General features: G+C 47.6%; 1 protein-coding gene across 3 annotated transcripts; it reads right to left on the bottom strand.

Moving 5' to 3' along the window:
* Nucleotides 1-2,849: 2,849 nt before the first annotated feature.
* On the bottom strand, nucleotides 2,850-15,536 carry RNH1 (ribonuclease/angiogenin inhibitor 1). 3 transcript variants are annotated; one of them, XM_021555144.4, is made up of 10 exons: nucleotides 15,460-15,536; nucleotides 11,981-12,086; nucleotides 10,168-10,338; nucleotides 8,264-8,434; nucleotides 7,480-7,650; nucleotides 6,545-6,715; nucleotides 5,880-6,050; nucleotides 4,773-4,943; nucleotides 3,864-4,034; nucleotides 2,850-3,647 (listed from the first exon to the last, which is right to left on the bottom strand). In XM_021555144.4, exons 2-10 carry the CDS (start codon nucleotides 12,064-12,066, stop codon nucleotides 3,560-3,562), a joined length of 1,371 nt encoding a protein of 456 aa, XP_021410819.1. In that variant the 5' UTR covers nucleotides 12,067-12,086; nucleotides 15,460-15,536; the 3' UTR covers nucleotides 2,850-3,559. The 3 variants fall into 3 exon arrangements, with proteins under 3 accessions (XP_021410819.1, XP_021410820.1, XP_021410818.1); XM_021555145.4 differs by lacking the exon at nucleotides 15,460-15,536 and adding an exon at nucleotides 13,446-13,701; XM_021555143.3 differs by lacking the exon at nucleotides 15,460-15,536 and adding an exon at nucleotides 13,644-13,701.
* Nucleotides 15,537-16,289: the final 753 nt, after the last annotated feature.

Genomic DNA, 16,289 nt, shown 5'->3' with positions numbered 1-16,289 from the left:
TTCCTCTCATAGTGGATGCAGCTGGCTTTAGCTGAGAGAGGCAAGACTAACCTCACATATTCATCAACCTGCCAATTTGCAAGTCCTTGCCAAGCTGGAAGAGCACAGGACTGGCTGGCGTTTGTAGTGTGAGTGCCAGAGGAGTGGGCATCACTCAGTCAAGAGAGGGCTGTGATGCTGTGCCCCAAGAGGAAAATGTTCATTTGCAGCTGTGAGGAGGGGAAAGGGTAAAGTAGATCAAAATTCTTCTTACCTTATGGGGAGAGGGGCTTTCCTGCCTAGTGGTTTATTTAGGGTTTTTTCCCATGTTTTTTCCCCTTTAGTAAAAGATGAAATAGAGATGTAGTGGAGGAAGGGGCAGCTGATGAAATTGGCACATAGAAAGGAGACAATATATTGTAAATTATAGTTGAAAATCACAATGATCTGTGCAAAAGAGGAATTCAGGCAACAAGTAAGTCCCTTTTAGACTATTTTAGTAGAAGTTTGGGAGTGACTCGGATGGCAAGCACTGTTTTTAAAGCAGGGAGCTGTGTGTGGTTAACGCTTGACACAGTGGGCTTGACTTCCCCTTTCAGACTCAACTGGAGCACTGTAATTGCTGATAGCATCACTATCATTTGAAGCTGGTACCTGGGGCCTTGTTATGCTGGAACTCCTTTCCAAAAAGCCCAGGTACCAAGAGAACAGTCAGGGATACCAGGGCAGCCATGACTTAATATTCCAAAGCAAGTAGGAGGTTTGGTTGGGGTATAAACTGTGAGGACAGTAATATTTGTTTAACTGCTTCTGGCAATGTTATCTGGAACACTGTGACCTCCCAGCTCAAGATCATATGCTGTGATTAATAAAAAATTACATTTATTGTAGAATCTGAAACTACTAGCAGAAACCTGAAGTTTTACTAAAGCCTAAACCACTGTTGCTGTTACTGAGGTCCAAAATACAGACCTATTTTCTCTGAATTGAAGACCTCTGGAACATGCCTTTTAAAGTACTAATATTTGCTTAAAGTGAGTCATACTTGTATTTCTTAATCTTTTATTTTGGCTGAGCAATTTTGTCCTTAAGCTTCATTATATGAGGTGAAATTCAGCCCTCACTGGTAGAAAGTCAGTACTTGCAAACCACTCTATCAGGGGGTCCAAGCATTTGCCCTAAGAACTAGGATGTGACTGCAATGTCCCAGGAACTGCTGAGTTCTCCAGCTGTGATCTTGGTATGAGTAAGGCTTTGCCTGCCAGCCTAGTACATAGTCCATATGAAAGGTTTGTGACTCAGTTCCTGACAACTTTAGCTTAAGCTGACTACCCACACATCTAAAATGCAGAAGCAAACTCCTGTGTCTTTCAGCTCTCCCAAGTTCACAGTCATGACAAGGTTTGTCAGAGAAGTGAGCTGGACCAACAAATAGAAGAATAAAACCAAATGAGGTTTATTCAAGCAAGGAATAGAAATCCTTGCTCGAGTCTTATTTATGAGCACAGGTGTCTCTTCCTACAGTGGCTTGCTCCTGGATCCTGGGATTTCTACCTGCATTTTAGAGCCAAGCACAGGACCTTATGTTGTCCTAAAGCACAGCAGAGGTTCTGAGTGCACAGATTTATCCCCATCCTGGGGGAAATGTAGAGCTCTACCAGACTAGCCTGGTCTGAGATGCCCTGAGCTCATGAGGAGGCAAAATACTGCTCTTGTGGTTTTCCTTGCTGTGGCTGGCAGCTGGACATGTGGCATTTGCTGCGGAGACTTTTCCAAATTCTGTCTGCATTCTTGGAGGAAATGCAAAGCCACTCTGGGATCAAAGGCAGGCGTGGACTTCACCCTGGCGGGAGCAGGCTATCCCAGGATGAATGCCCCCAGTGTGGCCATGGTGGCAGACCCTTCCCAGTGCTCATCTGCCTGTGGGGGAGGAACAGGAGGCATTTTCCAGGCAGTGCAGCTGCAGTGCAAGAGAAGAGAGCCCCCTCTCAGGAAGCCAGGATAGGGAAAATCCACTTCTGTTTGCTGTGTCTTTTTAGAGGGCTGTTTTTACACCCTCCCAGATGCCTGATTTTTCTGGCTCTCCCTACATATCTCTTTACCCTCTGGAGCTCTGTCTTCTCCCCCAACATGAAATTAATCTGGGCATCTGTGCATGCCAAATCCAGGAGATACCATGAACTGAAAAGCCTGTTTATGAGCCTCTTAGAATGGTTTTTATTCATGGGGAAGACCAAAGCCAAAAGGAGTGGGGTTTTAGCATTTTGGGCAACTATTAGAGACGTGCCTTGAGGAAAAAAACAAATCCTATCCTTCACACCTGCCCGAAGACACAACTAAGCTATTTCTCATGCACCATTTTAAGTTTGTGAAGGCTACTGTAGAAACTGCTTAGGTCAAACCTTCTAGGACAAAGAAAAGCTGGTTGTGGCCTCTACAGGATGAATGTGAGCAGCAAGAAGCAAAGCCTAGAGAACAGCTTTACCTTGGGTGCCACACAGAATTTGCCAGTGAAGGAAACACCAAGTGACCACTCCAGGATGACATGTTGGGGAATGGGATTTTTTTGGCATTCATCCTGCCAGCCAAGGATAATGCCAGGCTTGCCTTCTATATTTTTAAAGCTATATTCATTTTTTTGTGGTTTAGGTGTGCAGCAGTTGCATTTTCTGTTAGAACAAGGGTTTGTTACAACTCTGGGCATGAAACCCCAGTGTCCCCTGAAAACTGAAATATCTTCTAGGCTTGTTCTTTATCTAAAGCCCTGACTAAGATCTTCTCCTGGCATGTTTCAGCTAGGGAGTTACCAAAAACAAACAAGTAAAGCAATGTGTTAGTAATGTTGCAGTTCACAAATAACTACGTTGGTCTTAAAGGAGAAATATACAGATATATTTTATTTTTATAAGTAGAAAAATTAAGTATAAAGTTCCTGTAGAACTACTCTTTGCCAGATCAAACATATCAATCATTTAATCATTTCCCATACTAGCAGAAATGCACACAGCATCTTTTGTTTGTAGGAAAATCACTTTTTAAAGGACATGAATTTGACATTACACAGCTGAACAGCTGGTCATTTCTTTTTTTTTTTTTTTAGTGCCTTGGCCACCACTGCTTTTCCAAGAACTCTTTTAGGGAAAGACAGGGCAGAGCTCAACTTTAGATTAAAAACATTTATGTTTTTTTGAAAGCCTTCCCCAGAGACCTATCAAAAGCACCACCCAGTAACAATACAGTGGGTAGTTCTCTTGCCTTGGGAAAGGAGATCTCTTTAAAGCCCAACTAATTTGTTAGAAGGGATTATAGGATTAAAGAGCTCCTAAAGGCTAGAGACCCACTTTTACAAGACAGTAATTGTTTATTTCAAGGATAGTGATGCTGCAGCTTTCATGAGTCTCAGAGTTAGTACATCCAGAGACGCGGAGAAGGTCTATCAACTCCCCAAACACCCACTCAAGGAATCCACAAATGGTTTTGGTACGAGAAAATTCCCTATTAAGTTAATTAGTTTTACATATGAAAAGTTCAGATTAAGAAGAGGACATTGCTTTGACGTTGTTCTGCAGGCAGTCACCTCTCATGAAATGATCTTCACTTCAGGCTTGGACTCTTCCAAGGCTCTCAGTTCATCATCCACTTCAGAACTCCACAAAATGTCATACAAACTACACCAAAACAAAAAGGCAAGCGAGATTTAGTGAGCATCCTCCTGTTAAGGAAAGAGAAAAATGTACAGCTGGCCAGTATGAGAAGGTCATATGCCAGGAAGGGCCACATCTAGGTTTAAGAGCAGCCAGAAATTGGCTTTACAGCCCAGAACTCCCTTAGTCTCTCACCAGTACCAGCCTCCCACCCCTGCCACAGCTACCACCATCTCTCACATTAACTGCTGCACGTTGCAGCTGGGCTTCTTCAAGGCTTCACAGATCTTCCTGATGCCTTCGTCTTCCAGAGGGTTGTAGCTCAGGTCCAGCTCAGTGAGGCACTGCTTGGTGGCCATGGCAGTGGCGAGGGTGGCACAGCAGCCTGCTGTCAGGTCACAGTTTCCCAGCCTGCACGGAGAGGAGGGAGAGGCCAGCACGGTGAGCCCTGGCTCCAGGAAGCCCTGCCCACACCCGGGCAGCAGGTGTGGACATCCCCAGCATGGACCAGAGATCCCGGCAAAGATGGCACCTCCGAGACATCAGCAGGGGCTGGCCTGTGGTCTTGGCACAGAGGCCGCTGCCCTCGTGGTGACTGCTGAACACCTCAAAGGCCTCCCTAAAGCATAACAGCGTGTGGCTATGAGTGCAGAAGGAACCCACTGAAGTTATTCCAAATTTCACCATCATGCATCATCTTCTCTTATACTTGAGACTTGCAACCACCTCTCTAGAGGGCAACTGAGGCCTCTCAGTTGATGACCAAGTAGCTTTAAGTGGTCAAAAGACACTTTCTGGGACAGACTTACAAGTTGTATTGATGTCTCCCATGACCCATCTGCTTCACTCACTCACTGTGAATTTAGGCATCAGAGCACAGCTCTGGCTTCTGTGCAACTGCATGGAGAGAACAAGCACAGGGCCCTGAGCATCACACAGCCCAGAGCTGGGCCCAGCTGGGAAGGGAACAGGCCCATGGGGAAGGCAAATCCCATCCCAGGGCTGGAGGTGATGCTCCAGCTGGCTGCCTGCTCCTTCTAGTGAGGCTGGACCAGCACTTGTGCTGGCACCTATAAGGACCATGGAAGTAGAAGACAAAGGGTGATTCCAGACAGCAAGAGAAAGACAACTTCTGAGAGTGCACCTTACCATAGGGACTGGATGTTGCAGTTGGGGTGCATCAGCCCTTCACACAGCAGCTCCACACCTGCATCTCCCAGCTTGTTCTCGCCTATGTGCAGTACTTTCAGGTGCTTGTTGGTGCTGAGAGCAGAGCTGACAGCCTTGCAGCAAGCAGTGGTGAGCCCACACTCCCTAACCCTGCAAGGCAAAAGTGAGATGAGATCCAGGTGGGACACCTAGAGACTATCAGGCACTGTTCACTTCTTTACATTTATTTAACAGGAACCCAGACAGTGGGAACAGAGGAAGCAGGGCTTCCCTGCAATCACTGTACTCCTCTCAATGTCTATCTGCTCAGTCCTTTCTAGGCAGCACCTCTCCCACCCTTTATGTGGGATGTCTGTCTTGGAGTGTGCACCTAGGAAAGGCACCTGCCCAAGAAGCACAGCAACAAAGAAGGATGAAATGTCTTCCTCTGACAGTTACTGCTAGCTCTACTGTGCACTCCTGAGGCACCCCATTGACTTCCAGGCCACCAGGGCAGGGGAACAACCCAGCTGGGGCAGGAGCTGAATCGCCAATGCAGGAAAATTCAAATTCTAAGTGAAAGAACAAATTTCCTCTCCTAGACCATTCTAGCCTAAAAGGTAAGACAATCAACAGAACAGGATGATGAGAAATGTTTAATGTCACTAGAGCTTTCTTTTGTCTCATCAGTGAGAGAGTTTAGCTCCAGTGGACAGCCTGAGATACCTGATCACAGCACTCATTTTGCTATTTCATCAGGCCTTACAGACTTCAAAGTCTCTTAACTATCATTTGTTGCATGATAAAACAATTAATTAAAAGCTCTGCAAGTGATGCTTGGTTTCCTTTTGGTTGTAACAGGATAACTGTTATGGAGCACATCTTCAAAGTATCTAAGAGTTTAGAAATACAAATCCTTTTGAAGTCCTTAAGTCTAGAAAAGCCCTTTTTAACTCTATAAATCCTTTCAGTAACAACCAGCAGGATTTGCTTATGGAACCATCACAAATGAGGATCTATCTGGGTGGGCATTACTTCACCTTAAATCTTTCTTCAGTGAGGCCTCCAAAGAAGGCAGTAGATATGTGAAACTTGACAGCAGCTCACCATAGCTCCTGAAGCTTAGATTTGGGATCCTTGAGTGCCTGACACAGCATTTCCATCCCTGAGTCTCTCAGGTTATTGTCTATCAGACTGATCTCTGTGAGGGTCTCCTTTGTACTGATGAGTCTGGAGAGATCTTTACAGCTAGCACTTGTGAGATCACAATCCCATAACCTGCAGGGAAGAACAAAATGTTATTTTCTCCCAAGAATTACTTAGATTAGAAAACAGAGTCCTGTTTTAGTATTCTAAATTTGTGGTTACATTGTCTCATTTTCTTGTATCCTTTCATACATCATACCACACAGCTTCCTCCTTTTCTTACTTTCCACTTGCTGCACCAAAAGCTCTGTTTGTAACACACAAAAAAAAGAGAAACAGAAATATACAATTCTAGTAGACAGCTAACTCAACTGGAAGTCAAAACAATGCAATCATAAACTTATATTTGCCCTCTCACCAGAATTTGATCCAAGTAATTTCAGTGTGGTCTTATTTGTTCATTGTGTTCTCCATCCAGTTTTTGGGAATTAACTAATTTGCAGCTGAGACACTTTTTTGACCATAAAGGGTAAATGAGAAATTTCCACTTTGGAGCACACCAACAACACAACCTAAACAGCTCAGAAACTGCAGAAGGGATATAAGAAACCTCTGCCCACCCTTACCACAACTTCTGGATTTTGCAGCTAGGATGCATCAGTCCCTGGCATAGCAGAGCCAGACCAGAGTCGCCAATCTTGTTGTCCCCCACAGAAAGATCCATCAGAGATGACTTGTTCCTGAGAACAGCACTAATCTCCATACAGCTGTCGCTGGTTATGCCACAGTTCTCCAGGCTGCAGGAAAAAGCACAGCTGGAGTTGCTGCTCCACACCCACTGTTAGATACACCCCGATACCCCAGTTCAGACTGAGAAGGGTCCTTGCTGCAAACCAGTGCAGCTCGTACTGCCACATCCTGCAAGGTTCAGAGAAGATACAGATGTCCAAGATGGGACTCTGGGTGAGGTATCACAGTGCTCCTGCGTTTCATGAGGCTGCAGGGCACTTTGACCCAGCCATTCATATGCATTAATACAAGGATCGTTCTTGCCAAACTTCCCTTTTTATCAGTTATCCTTTCTAAGAGGAACTTTTGGCAGCATCATGCAGTGAGTCCCTGGTGAGCCAACCCCTGCTGAACCTCAGGGGCAAGATAAAATTAATTGTGCTTTTCCCAGAAAGCCCTGCACGGTCTTTACCACAGAAATGAGGCCAAACCCAGCACCTTTGTTTTGTAGCAAAAAAGGTCTCTGAATAAGTATACTCAACAGGCTGGTAATTCCAGTTTAAGAACTAGAGCCGCTGAGGGTGATTGTTCCTCTGCTCTGACACACAGGTGAGCAGTCTCCTTTAGTAAGTGGTGGTTTAACTTGGGAGTGCCAAAAACTCCAAAACTAAAAGCTCCAGCCATTTGTGTGCAGTTTCCAGTTACAAAAATCTGAGCCAGCAAAAATCTGGCCTACATTTCAGGTATTCCTGACAACAATTTTTTCTGTCCTGTGGATGGTATGACTAGCAGCAGCACTAGTTGCCATTAGAGATGACCAGCTCTTCCTTACTGTAGTAACTCAAGGTTGCAGCTTGCCTCCACCAGACCCTGGCACAGCTGTTTTACAGCTGTATCTCCCAGCGTGTTGTTGCTCAGGCTGAGCTCCTTCAGGGTGGGCTTGCTTTGCAGAGCAGCATTGAGAGCTTCCACAATATCAGCTGTAAGTTCACAGTACTCCAGCCTGCAAGAAAAAAAGTTCAGGCAAAAAGACAACCCTCCTTACACATTCTGCTACCAACAAGAATCAGCTGAGCCTGGTGTTGAGATCAGGCAATGCATAAAACCAGAGATAACTGTAAGTTTTTAACAGCATCTCTCTGCTCACTTCAAGAAACGTTAATTCTTAAACTAGATCCCAGGGAACCCTAGCAAGACCGATTTTTACATTAGGCCTCCATTAAACCAGTGTATAGGCAGCTTGGAGGACAGGGCTGAGCTCTGCACTGCAACACCATCAAGAGCTTCAGCTCTGTGCCTGCCCAGGGAGAGTTGGCTGCAAATACACCCAGATCCTGCTCAGTCATGAAACAAGGACCAAGGGCAGCAGAATATGATGTTTCTTGGGCATCTGAGAGGTCTTGCATTTACAGCCACCACTGCCATGAGGGCTAAACAGAGCCTATGGGAACAGACACCTGACTTCCAAACCCACCAAGATCCACCAGCATGAATAAATATGACAATTTCAGGTAAAACAAGAACAAATCCACACTTGGCAACAAAACTCCTGCCCATGTCAAGGGAAAAGTAAACATGGCCTGTTTGATGACCGAAAAAGCCCAGTGACTACTTACTGGAGTTTCTGCAGCTTACAGCTGGGGTTCATCATCCCTTGGCACAGCACCTTCACTCCAGCAGTTCCCAGTCTGTTATCCCCTACATGCAGCTCTGTCAGGGATGGCTGGGCACCAAGCACAGAGCACAGGGTCTCACAGCAGGCACTTGTCAGATTGCAGTTTTGCAGCCTGCAGGAGAGAGGCAACAGGGGAAAGGGAAATGCACTCCTAGAATTACAGAGGCTCTTCTCAGAAAGGTTTGTCTGCTATGGTTGGAGCTCGGAAAAGACACCACAGCTCTGATGGTACATAATCCTCTAGGAAGTGGTTTGTCCAGGTTAGTACCATTATTTTACAGGTGTGCCATAATATTTTATCAACTACACCTGTGCCACAAACAATAGCTTGCATGCTTCCTTCAGTGTAATGACTCATACAGCATCTCCAGCAGAATAAGGATTCACCCTACAGGTAGCCCCACAACTGGTTTATAGATGTGGTTTAAATATGAGGAGGCTGACCCCAGAGATAAAGCAAAGACATCTTATGATTTCTTGCCTCCTCTAGAAATGTGCAGGGAGGTTTGACTTGGGTTTGGTTGCTCTTTTATTTCCTCTAATTCTTTATATTCCTCTTACTTCCTTTTTATTTGGTTTCTCTTTTATTTAAGGCACCTTAGCAGAACCCCAAAAATGGACAATTTTATTTCTACAGAACTGAAAAACACTAATCCAGGCTGTTACTTGAGCATGTGGAGAAGTCTGAAGCCTAGGACGAACTCTGAAAAATTACTTAAGTTTTTCAGTACAGAGTACCACAGTTACTTCTCGAAGGACCATCAGAGAGCTGCAGTTTCATCAGCTTCACAGTCAACTTTTTTTCTATTTGCCTGAGTCCACATTGCAGGGGGCACAGGGACTTTAATATCTCATCTAAAAGGCAAATGATTTTTACAAGGAAGTGTCCTGAGGATCCCAGATTCCCCTCAGGAGCTGGAGGACTCCTGCACCCTGCAGAAGAGATGTTGGACAGGGAAGGCAGAAGCCCTCTTTGAGGGCTTCTGAGGAGCAGAGGCAGCAGGCACTGGCTCTGACTAAAGCTCCTGCACCAGGGTTGCTGAGGGAAGCCCACTAATGCTATAATGTGGTGGGTGCCTCTATAAAATGCCTCCCAGAGCCAGGGAACTCTCCAGTCTGCTGCATTCTGAGGATTGCTGAATGATAACGGATCCTGGGATAGCACCACCACTCCCAGAAGTTCAACTTCAAAGGCATCCGATGTGAGTCCTTCACTGAATTTGAGGGGAATTTTCCACAGGTGAGCACCTTGTACATAGTCCTTTAGGTTTGTGTGCTTGTGAGTGGGAATATGCTAAAGCAAATGGACTGTGACTGTTGCTGTCCTGAATTATTAAGTACTTTAAATATATGTTTGGCCTGTGAGTTACGGTTGCATTATAGTAAATTCTATATTAACCTTTGTTAAATTGTTTAACTCAAGCTATTAATCAAGTGCTGTTAAGCTGATTAGGCCTGAAAGTTTTAACTTCTAGTTTTTAAATTAAAAGTTAAATTTAACAATTTAAGTTGTTAAAGTGTTGGTCCAGTCCAGAACTCAGTTTAGGATTCTCAACCTTGGAATTCAAAAGGACTGTCTTCTTTATTCACCCTTTCCTGTCCTGACCCTTCCCCCAATCTCCATGTAGATAATTCTTCAGTTGACATTGGTTATTAACATTAGATTTTTGTTTGCTTTTTCTCTGTGTACTTTAACCATCTAATAAGTAGTAGAGTGAACCTTGTCAACAAATTGTTGTGCTTTCACTTTTATATAAAACTTGCCTTTGCCAGTGATTCTTTAAGAGACCTCACAACACTCATTTGTGACAGTATGATAGAGCAAGACAATCAGTGGAGCTTTACCATAACTTCTGTAGGCTACAGCTTGGTGTCAGCAACCCTTTACACAGGTATTCAACACCGGCATCTCCCAGCTCATTGTTGTTCAGCTTCAGCTCTGTGAGGGATGGATTAGTATTGATGATGGAAGAGAGATCCTTGCAGTTACTGCTGGAGAGATTGCAGTCATCCAACCTGAAAGACAAGGAGAGAAGGAGCACTTTAGAACTCAGAGTTGCTCTGCTCTCCCTGGCTGGAGCACTGTTCATGAAAGCAAAGTGGGCAATGTTCCTGCGGTTCTTGGGATGACTCCATAAGTATGTGCAGGACCTGCTGGGTGTTGCATGGCCCAAAACAAGGTGTGCTCTGGGCTGCACCACAGGACGGGCTGGAGGGCAGCTTCCCAAGCCTTGCTCCTCCTCTGTGCTGCACAGAGGAGGGCACAAATCATCCCCCTACAGCTGGAGGCAGCACCTCCACTTAAACAGTGACAGGACAAACCATCTGCCAGCTTACAGGCTGTCAGACTGGTTCTGCACTGAGAACTGCAGGCAGTCCCACAGACACTCATCAGCAGGTTGATGTCTTGCAGGTGAGTCATGCTGGTTTGCACCATCTCCCTCCAGCAGGAATCTCAGCACACAAACCCTGAGTTTGCGGTTCAGGAGCAGCTTTCCACATGGGACATCAGCATTCTTCTAGGTGCTGCTAAATGGATGAAGATGAATTTAATTGAAAGGAGAGCCAAGGAAAGGATCAGGACCATGGGACAGCCAGGGAGGTATAGAGGGAGGCAGAAAAGACACAGAGCAAAAAGAAGGTGTCATTAAGAACCGTACAGGCACAGCCACAGCCAGGAGTGCCAAAAGTTGTCTGGTCATTTCTCTTTAGACAACAGTATGAAAACTGAGGCTTTAGGAGGGTTCTCCTTCCCTCCCCCAGCAAGAAGACATGACTTCCAATGAGATCATGTTCAACACTGATGAAACAATCCCTGCATCCCTGCAGCAGTCACCCTTATCCATTGCCTCTGGAGCAGCCCAGCCTCTGCCCAGGAGACAACCATCCCACTGCCTTCTGCCACCCAAGGCAGGCCTTGGGAAGTCAAGGCCAGGCCCATGAAGCTTTGCCTTCAAAAGGCTCCTTTGCAAAACAAAAGGAAGTTGCCCTCACCAAGTCCGATGCCCTCTGAGGCACTGCTGGCATGAAATGGCCCAACCTCTCCAGCCCCAGCAGGATGATGCCATCCCATGAAATGTGAATTCCCAAATAGCAAAGGGGAAAGATAGCAGTAGCAACTCTTCTGGGCCCTGTCCTACACCTTACACCCCAGGAGATGGTTTCCTCCCATTGCTTGCTCAACAAACAAGGCTGGTACTTCTGAAGGTCAACTGAAGAATTAAAAGCTGATGGTGCAAGGCTTGTGCCTGACTACTGAAGCCAAAATCACTTGACAGCATTGAGCCTTCAACCCAAAGAGTGTGCAACCTAATTAGCACAGAGAGATGTCTCGCCCCTCTTGAGAGACAAAAGGCAGAATAGCCAAAATGGTGGTCAAATATTTAAATCACACTACCTAGCTGAGCTCTATGGCACACCAAGAAACAGGGCAACATTACTTCATACCAAAGGATATATATCTGTAGTTCAAAGAGCTTTGCAAGAGGACAGGGGTTTATCCACTCTTTAAATTAACTTTCTGGATAAAAACAGGTAGACTCATTCCTGTTGCTGTGCAATTTCTAGGTCCCAGGTCAAACAGTTCTGAAGATGAAAAGCATAGGAGAGAAATGCAACAGTTCTTACTCAAAAGAGAGGGTACACAACTAGTTACTACCTGATGGTTTTGCAGGATTTCATTGTGGTCAGAAGTTCAGCCCATCTAGATGGGCTCATCTCTTCACACTGGATGTCAAGCTCCATTTTGACAGTTGAGATAAGACCTGAAAATTAAAACAAAATAAAACCACCTTTTCTTTAATTGACTGAGAAGCAACAATGTTCTTCAATCCCCCCAGTTTTCAGCCATGAGTCATACTATGTAAAGGGGACAGATTATAATTTTCCAAAACCTGCAAATACCAGTATAAGGCCAAGAGAGTTGGAATGGTTTTGTCTGGGACTTGGGAAGGCCTTCCTCTGAGAGGAAAAAAGCAGAGGAATCCTGAAGAGATACAGCAAAAGCTTGTTATCTGGAGGTTGCTCGTGTGAGAATAAGGCATTCCCCCTCCACAGGAGCTTAACCAGAAGGAGCTTTATAGGGGCACTGGTGCTACTCACTGTGGCACTGCTGAGCCACATAGACACCAAGTTCCACCAGCATGGCACACTTTACCCATTGTGGACCCTCAAGCTGTACTTAAAATTGGGGTATTTTTGGGATAATTTGTGTGAATGAGAACGGTAAGCATAAGAACTGCCTGGACTCAAATTAAAAACCCTGCTGGACATGCGTCTGTATGTGAGAAGTGGAACTTGCATGGATTGGAGAAGTGTTCCTCCCCAATTCGACATCCAAGGCTTGAAAGATCACTCTGGTCGGGCAAATCCAAGTACAGAGAAGCTGGTAAGCAGATTTTTTTTTTTTTTTTTTTTTTTGGTCTGCAGTAAAACTGCATTTCTGAACTGATGTAAACAGCGCTGTGCAGAACAGCTCCAGATAAACGTGCACAAAAACATGCCAAGGCCAGTAGCTGAGCTCTAGGTTTAGTCTACAAGGGATGGGGTTAAAGGCAGCGCTGTAGTAGGTGATAAAATGCAGCCTTGGTCTCCTGGTTTGGCCAGCATGACTCAGACTACGGGGCATGAAAAAGAAATAATCCCTGAGCTATTCCGTGGGAATGTAAACTGCAGGCAGCCACCGTCTTCCCTCTTTCCAGTCCCCTCCTGCCTGCCGCCGTAACATCGCGGGGACCCCAAGCTGGCTTTTCGGAGGCCAGCGCGCACCAGCGCTGCCGTCAGGGCGCGCCCACAACAAACCCGGCACCCACGTGGGGAGGGGCTCGGCAACCGCGGCCGGACCGGGACACGGCGCCAGCGGCAGCGAGAGCGCACCGACCTGCCCGGCCTCGGCCCTTCCCTTCCCAACGCGAGCGCTGCCGGGAATCCCGGCCCACGGCCTCCGCGGGACCGCACCACAGCCCCACGTGTCGCGGGCTGATGGGGATCGGAGCCAGCGGCGACACGCGAGGGGACAGTGGCAGCCGGACTGCCATAGCCCTCGCCGCGTCGCTCGGGCACTCTCCCGTTTTAGCCCCCCCCGGATCGAGAAAAGGTTCTCCCCGCAGCCCCGAGTTCTGCACCTTCCTGCGAGCCGAGGAGGGATCCCGTTCCGTTCGGGGTCCCGGGAGCGGCCCGGTCCTACCCCGAGGCACTGCCGCCACCGCTGCCGCCGCTCCCCGCCGCCTCCCGCACCGCAAGCAGCGCTCTTCCCTCCCAGGCTTTCTTCCCTCCCTGCTTCCTCCGCCCCGGCCCGGCCCGGCCCGGCTCCCGGCTCCTACCGCCGCGCCGCCACCGCGCAGCTGCCGCCGGCTCCGGCCCGGCTCCGCCTCGTATCGCGGCGGGGAGGAGCAGGATCTGTCCCTCCTCCCCTTTTCCCCTTTCTTCCCCCTTTTCCTCTTTCTCTCCCTTTTTCTTCCTTTTTCCCTCCGTTTTCCCCCTCTCTATTTATTCATGCCCTCTCTGACACTTAACGCCCTTTCCCCTCTCTTTTCCATTTGTCTTTCCCTTTCTAAATTTTTCCTGACTTCTCCCTGCTTCCCTCTCCCCCTCTTTTCTGACCTTCTTTCCTCCTTTCCTCTCTTTTCCCTTCTTGCTTTCCCCCTCCACTCTCCTTTATCTGTTTCCTTCATATCTCCTTCCTTCCATTTTCCTCACTTCCTTTTTTTTCACTTTTTAGTCCTTCCTTCCTTCCTTCCTTCCTTCCTTCCTTCCTTCCTTCCTTCCTTCCTTCCTTCCTTCCTTCCTTCCTTCCTTCCTTCCTTCCTTCCTTCCTTCCTTCCTTCCTTCCTTCCCTCCCTCCCTCCCTCCCTCACTTCTCTCTTCCTCCCTCCCTCACTTCTCTCTTCCTCCCTCTCTCTTCTCTCATTTTTCTCTTTAACCATTCTCTTTTGTTCCTTTTTCTGCCCTCCTTTTTTCTGCTATCTCTCCTCCTCTGTCTTTCCTCTTTTTCATCTTCTCACCAACTTCTCTATTTTCGACCTTTTTCCCTCCCTTTCCTTTTACTCCTATATCCTGTTGCCCTTTTTTTCCCATCCTCCCTGATACCCCCTGAGGAGGAGCACTGGGATACGCAGGAAACAAAATAGGAGAAAGAGAAATCCCTATCATAAGGGGATGCACAAAAGGTGGCAGTATCAAACAGAAGATGAGGTAGTGTACCAATCAGCTGAGAGGGCAACCTTTGCAGTGTGCCAGGACCTGGAGCAAGATGGGAATGCATGCAGATCACCCAGGGCAGAGGCACCGTGGCAAGATCTCAGCTAGGGGAGACAAGATTTCCCCAGGGAGCACGGAACTAGGAATTGTTTGAACTGGAAACAACAAAAATATCCTCAGTGGTCTCCCTGACTTCCATCTTCCAGACAGCTGTGCACGGGAGGCCAGCTCGGAGGGCCTGGCAGCCCCTGCTCCCCATCCCTGGCACCAGTCTATCCACGACGCATCTTCTCGTATCTGTGTCCCTCATTAGCGCAACACCGGCAGAGAGCTGCACCTCGCTGGCACAAAGGCCTCTCTCTCTGAGCCCTTTGGAACGGAGCTGTGACAGCAGTGGAGGATGGGCGCCTCGGCCTTGTGCTGCTGCCAGGCCTGTTGCGCTCCGGGCTCTCCCCGTGCCACTGCCCCCACTGACCCCAGTGACCAGTGGCTGTCCCGCACATCCGTCCCGTGGCAGGGCGAGGGTGGCAGCGCTTGGTCAGGGCTGGAAGGCATTCGTCATCCCTTGGCTCGCTTCCTCCTCCGCCTGCTAGCTACTCCCTGTCTCCCTCCCTATTGTTTCCCGGTAGTTTTAGCCTCGGTAAAAGCTCATTCAGATTTTCACAAGACCGAACAAAGAAAGGTTTTGAAGTGCCGAGAGGCATTAGGCGACACCCCGACTTGCCTTTCTCCCTCCACCCCCAAGATCTCAGCGTCTCCCCAGTTTTTTCTACCTACAAACACCCTCTTTCCATAACCCTGGCTCACACAACAGTTCAACTAAGCACAAGCAGCTGTTCCCTACAAAGCAGGGCTTTGAAATGGTTCCGTGCTCCTCCCCGGAAAGCAGGAGGGAAAGTTTCGGGAGTTTCAGAGCCTGCTTTTGCCGCTGGTACGTACCTTGCTGTTGTCGGTTCTGTGCAGCAGCGAGGGGAGCAGAGCCGGCGCCTTCCTGCTGTCGTTACCACGCAACCTCTGCTGTCGTACACATGGTGCCTGCTAGAGGGAGGGAAACAGTTTTGGGCTCTGACGGCTTTTTTCCTCTCGTGGCAGCTCTTCAGGGCCTTGCAGAGCAAGCACGATTATGTCTGGCTTGTGACTAAGCAAATGGTGCAATAAGCTCCTGATGGCGACAGAGGCAGCTTTTACTTCTCGCACTGGATTATGTGGCCACTTGCCATGGTTTAGCACAGAACAAAGGAGTAGTTGCCACTGAAGGATCCATCCGAAAATGAGGCCACCACAGTGTTGAAGTGTGGGTAGAGATGGTGAAGTTTGCCTAGTTTCTCAATTTTCCAGGCAAGCCTGTTCTGCCAGGCTTAGGAATGATGCTGAGCACATTACCTGTCACCTTACTGGGGTCTCTGCATCCCTCTTCCCAGCAGGGGCTAGGGCACAGGCAGTCCCCTGCTTCTGCACAAGCTGAATGCTCACACTGTCAGGAAGGGTCCCTTGGGCACAGTCCTCATTGTGTCTCCCTAAAACTGCCCCTCAGCAGCTAGCATGGAGCTCACTCCTACAACCTTCTCCTCCCAAATTCCCACTGAGGCTCTTCTCCTCCTCAAGGAAAACCCTGCCTTCACTCAAGCTGTATTGCACAAAAGTTGCGGGTTGAAGTAACGTGCCTTCTTCCCCCATTCTCAATGGTGTGAAGATGAATTAATTTTTCAATAGCCTGAAAATGATCCAGTAGCAGAAGGACAGATTTGTCTTTCCCTTCTGTGGCTGCA

The sequence above is a fragment of the Lonchura striata genome, chromosome 5 (genome assembly GCF_050655825.1).
Source record: "Lonchura striata isolate lonStrDom1 chromosome 5, ASM5065582v1, whole genome shotgun sequence".
NCBI classification, from domain to species: domain Eukaryota; kingdom Metazoa; phylum Chordata; class Aves; order Passeriformes; family Estrildidae; genus Lonchura; species Lonchura striata.
This window is presented reverse-complemented; position numbering and strand designations above follow the sequence as displayed.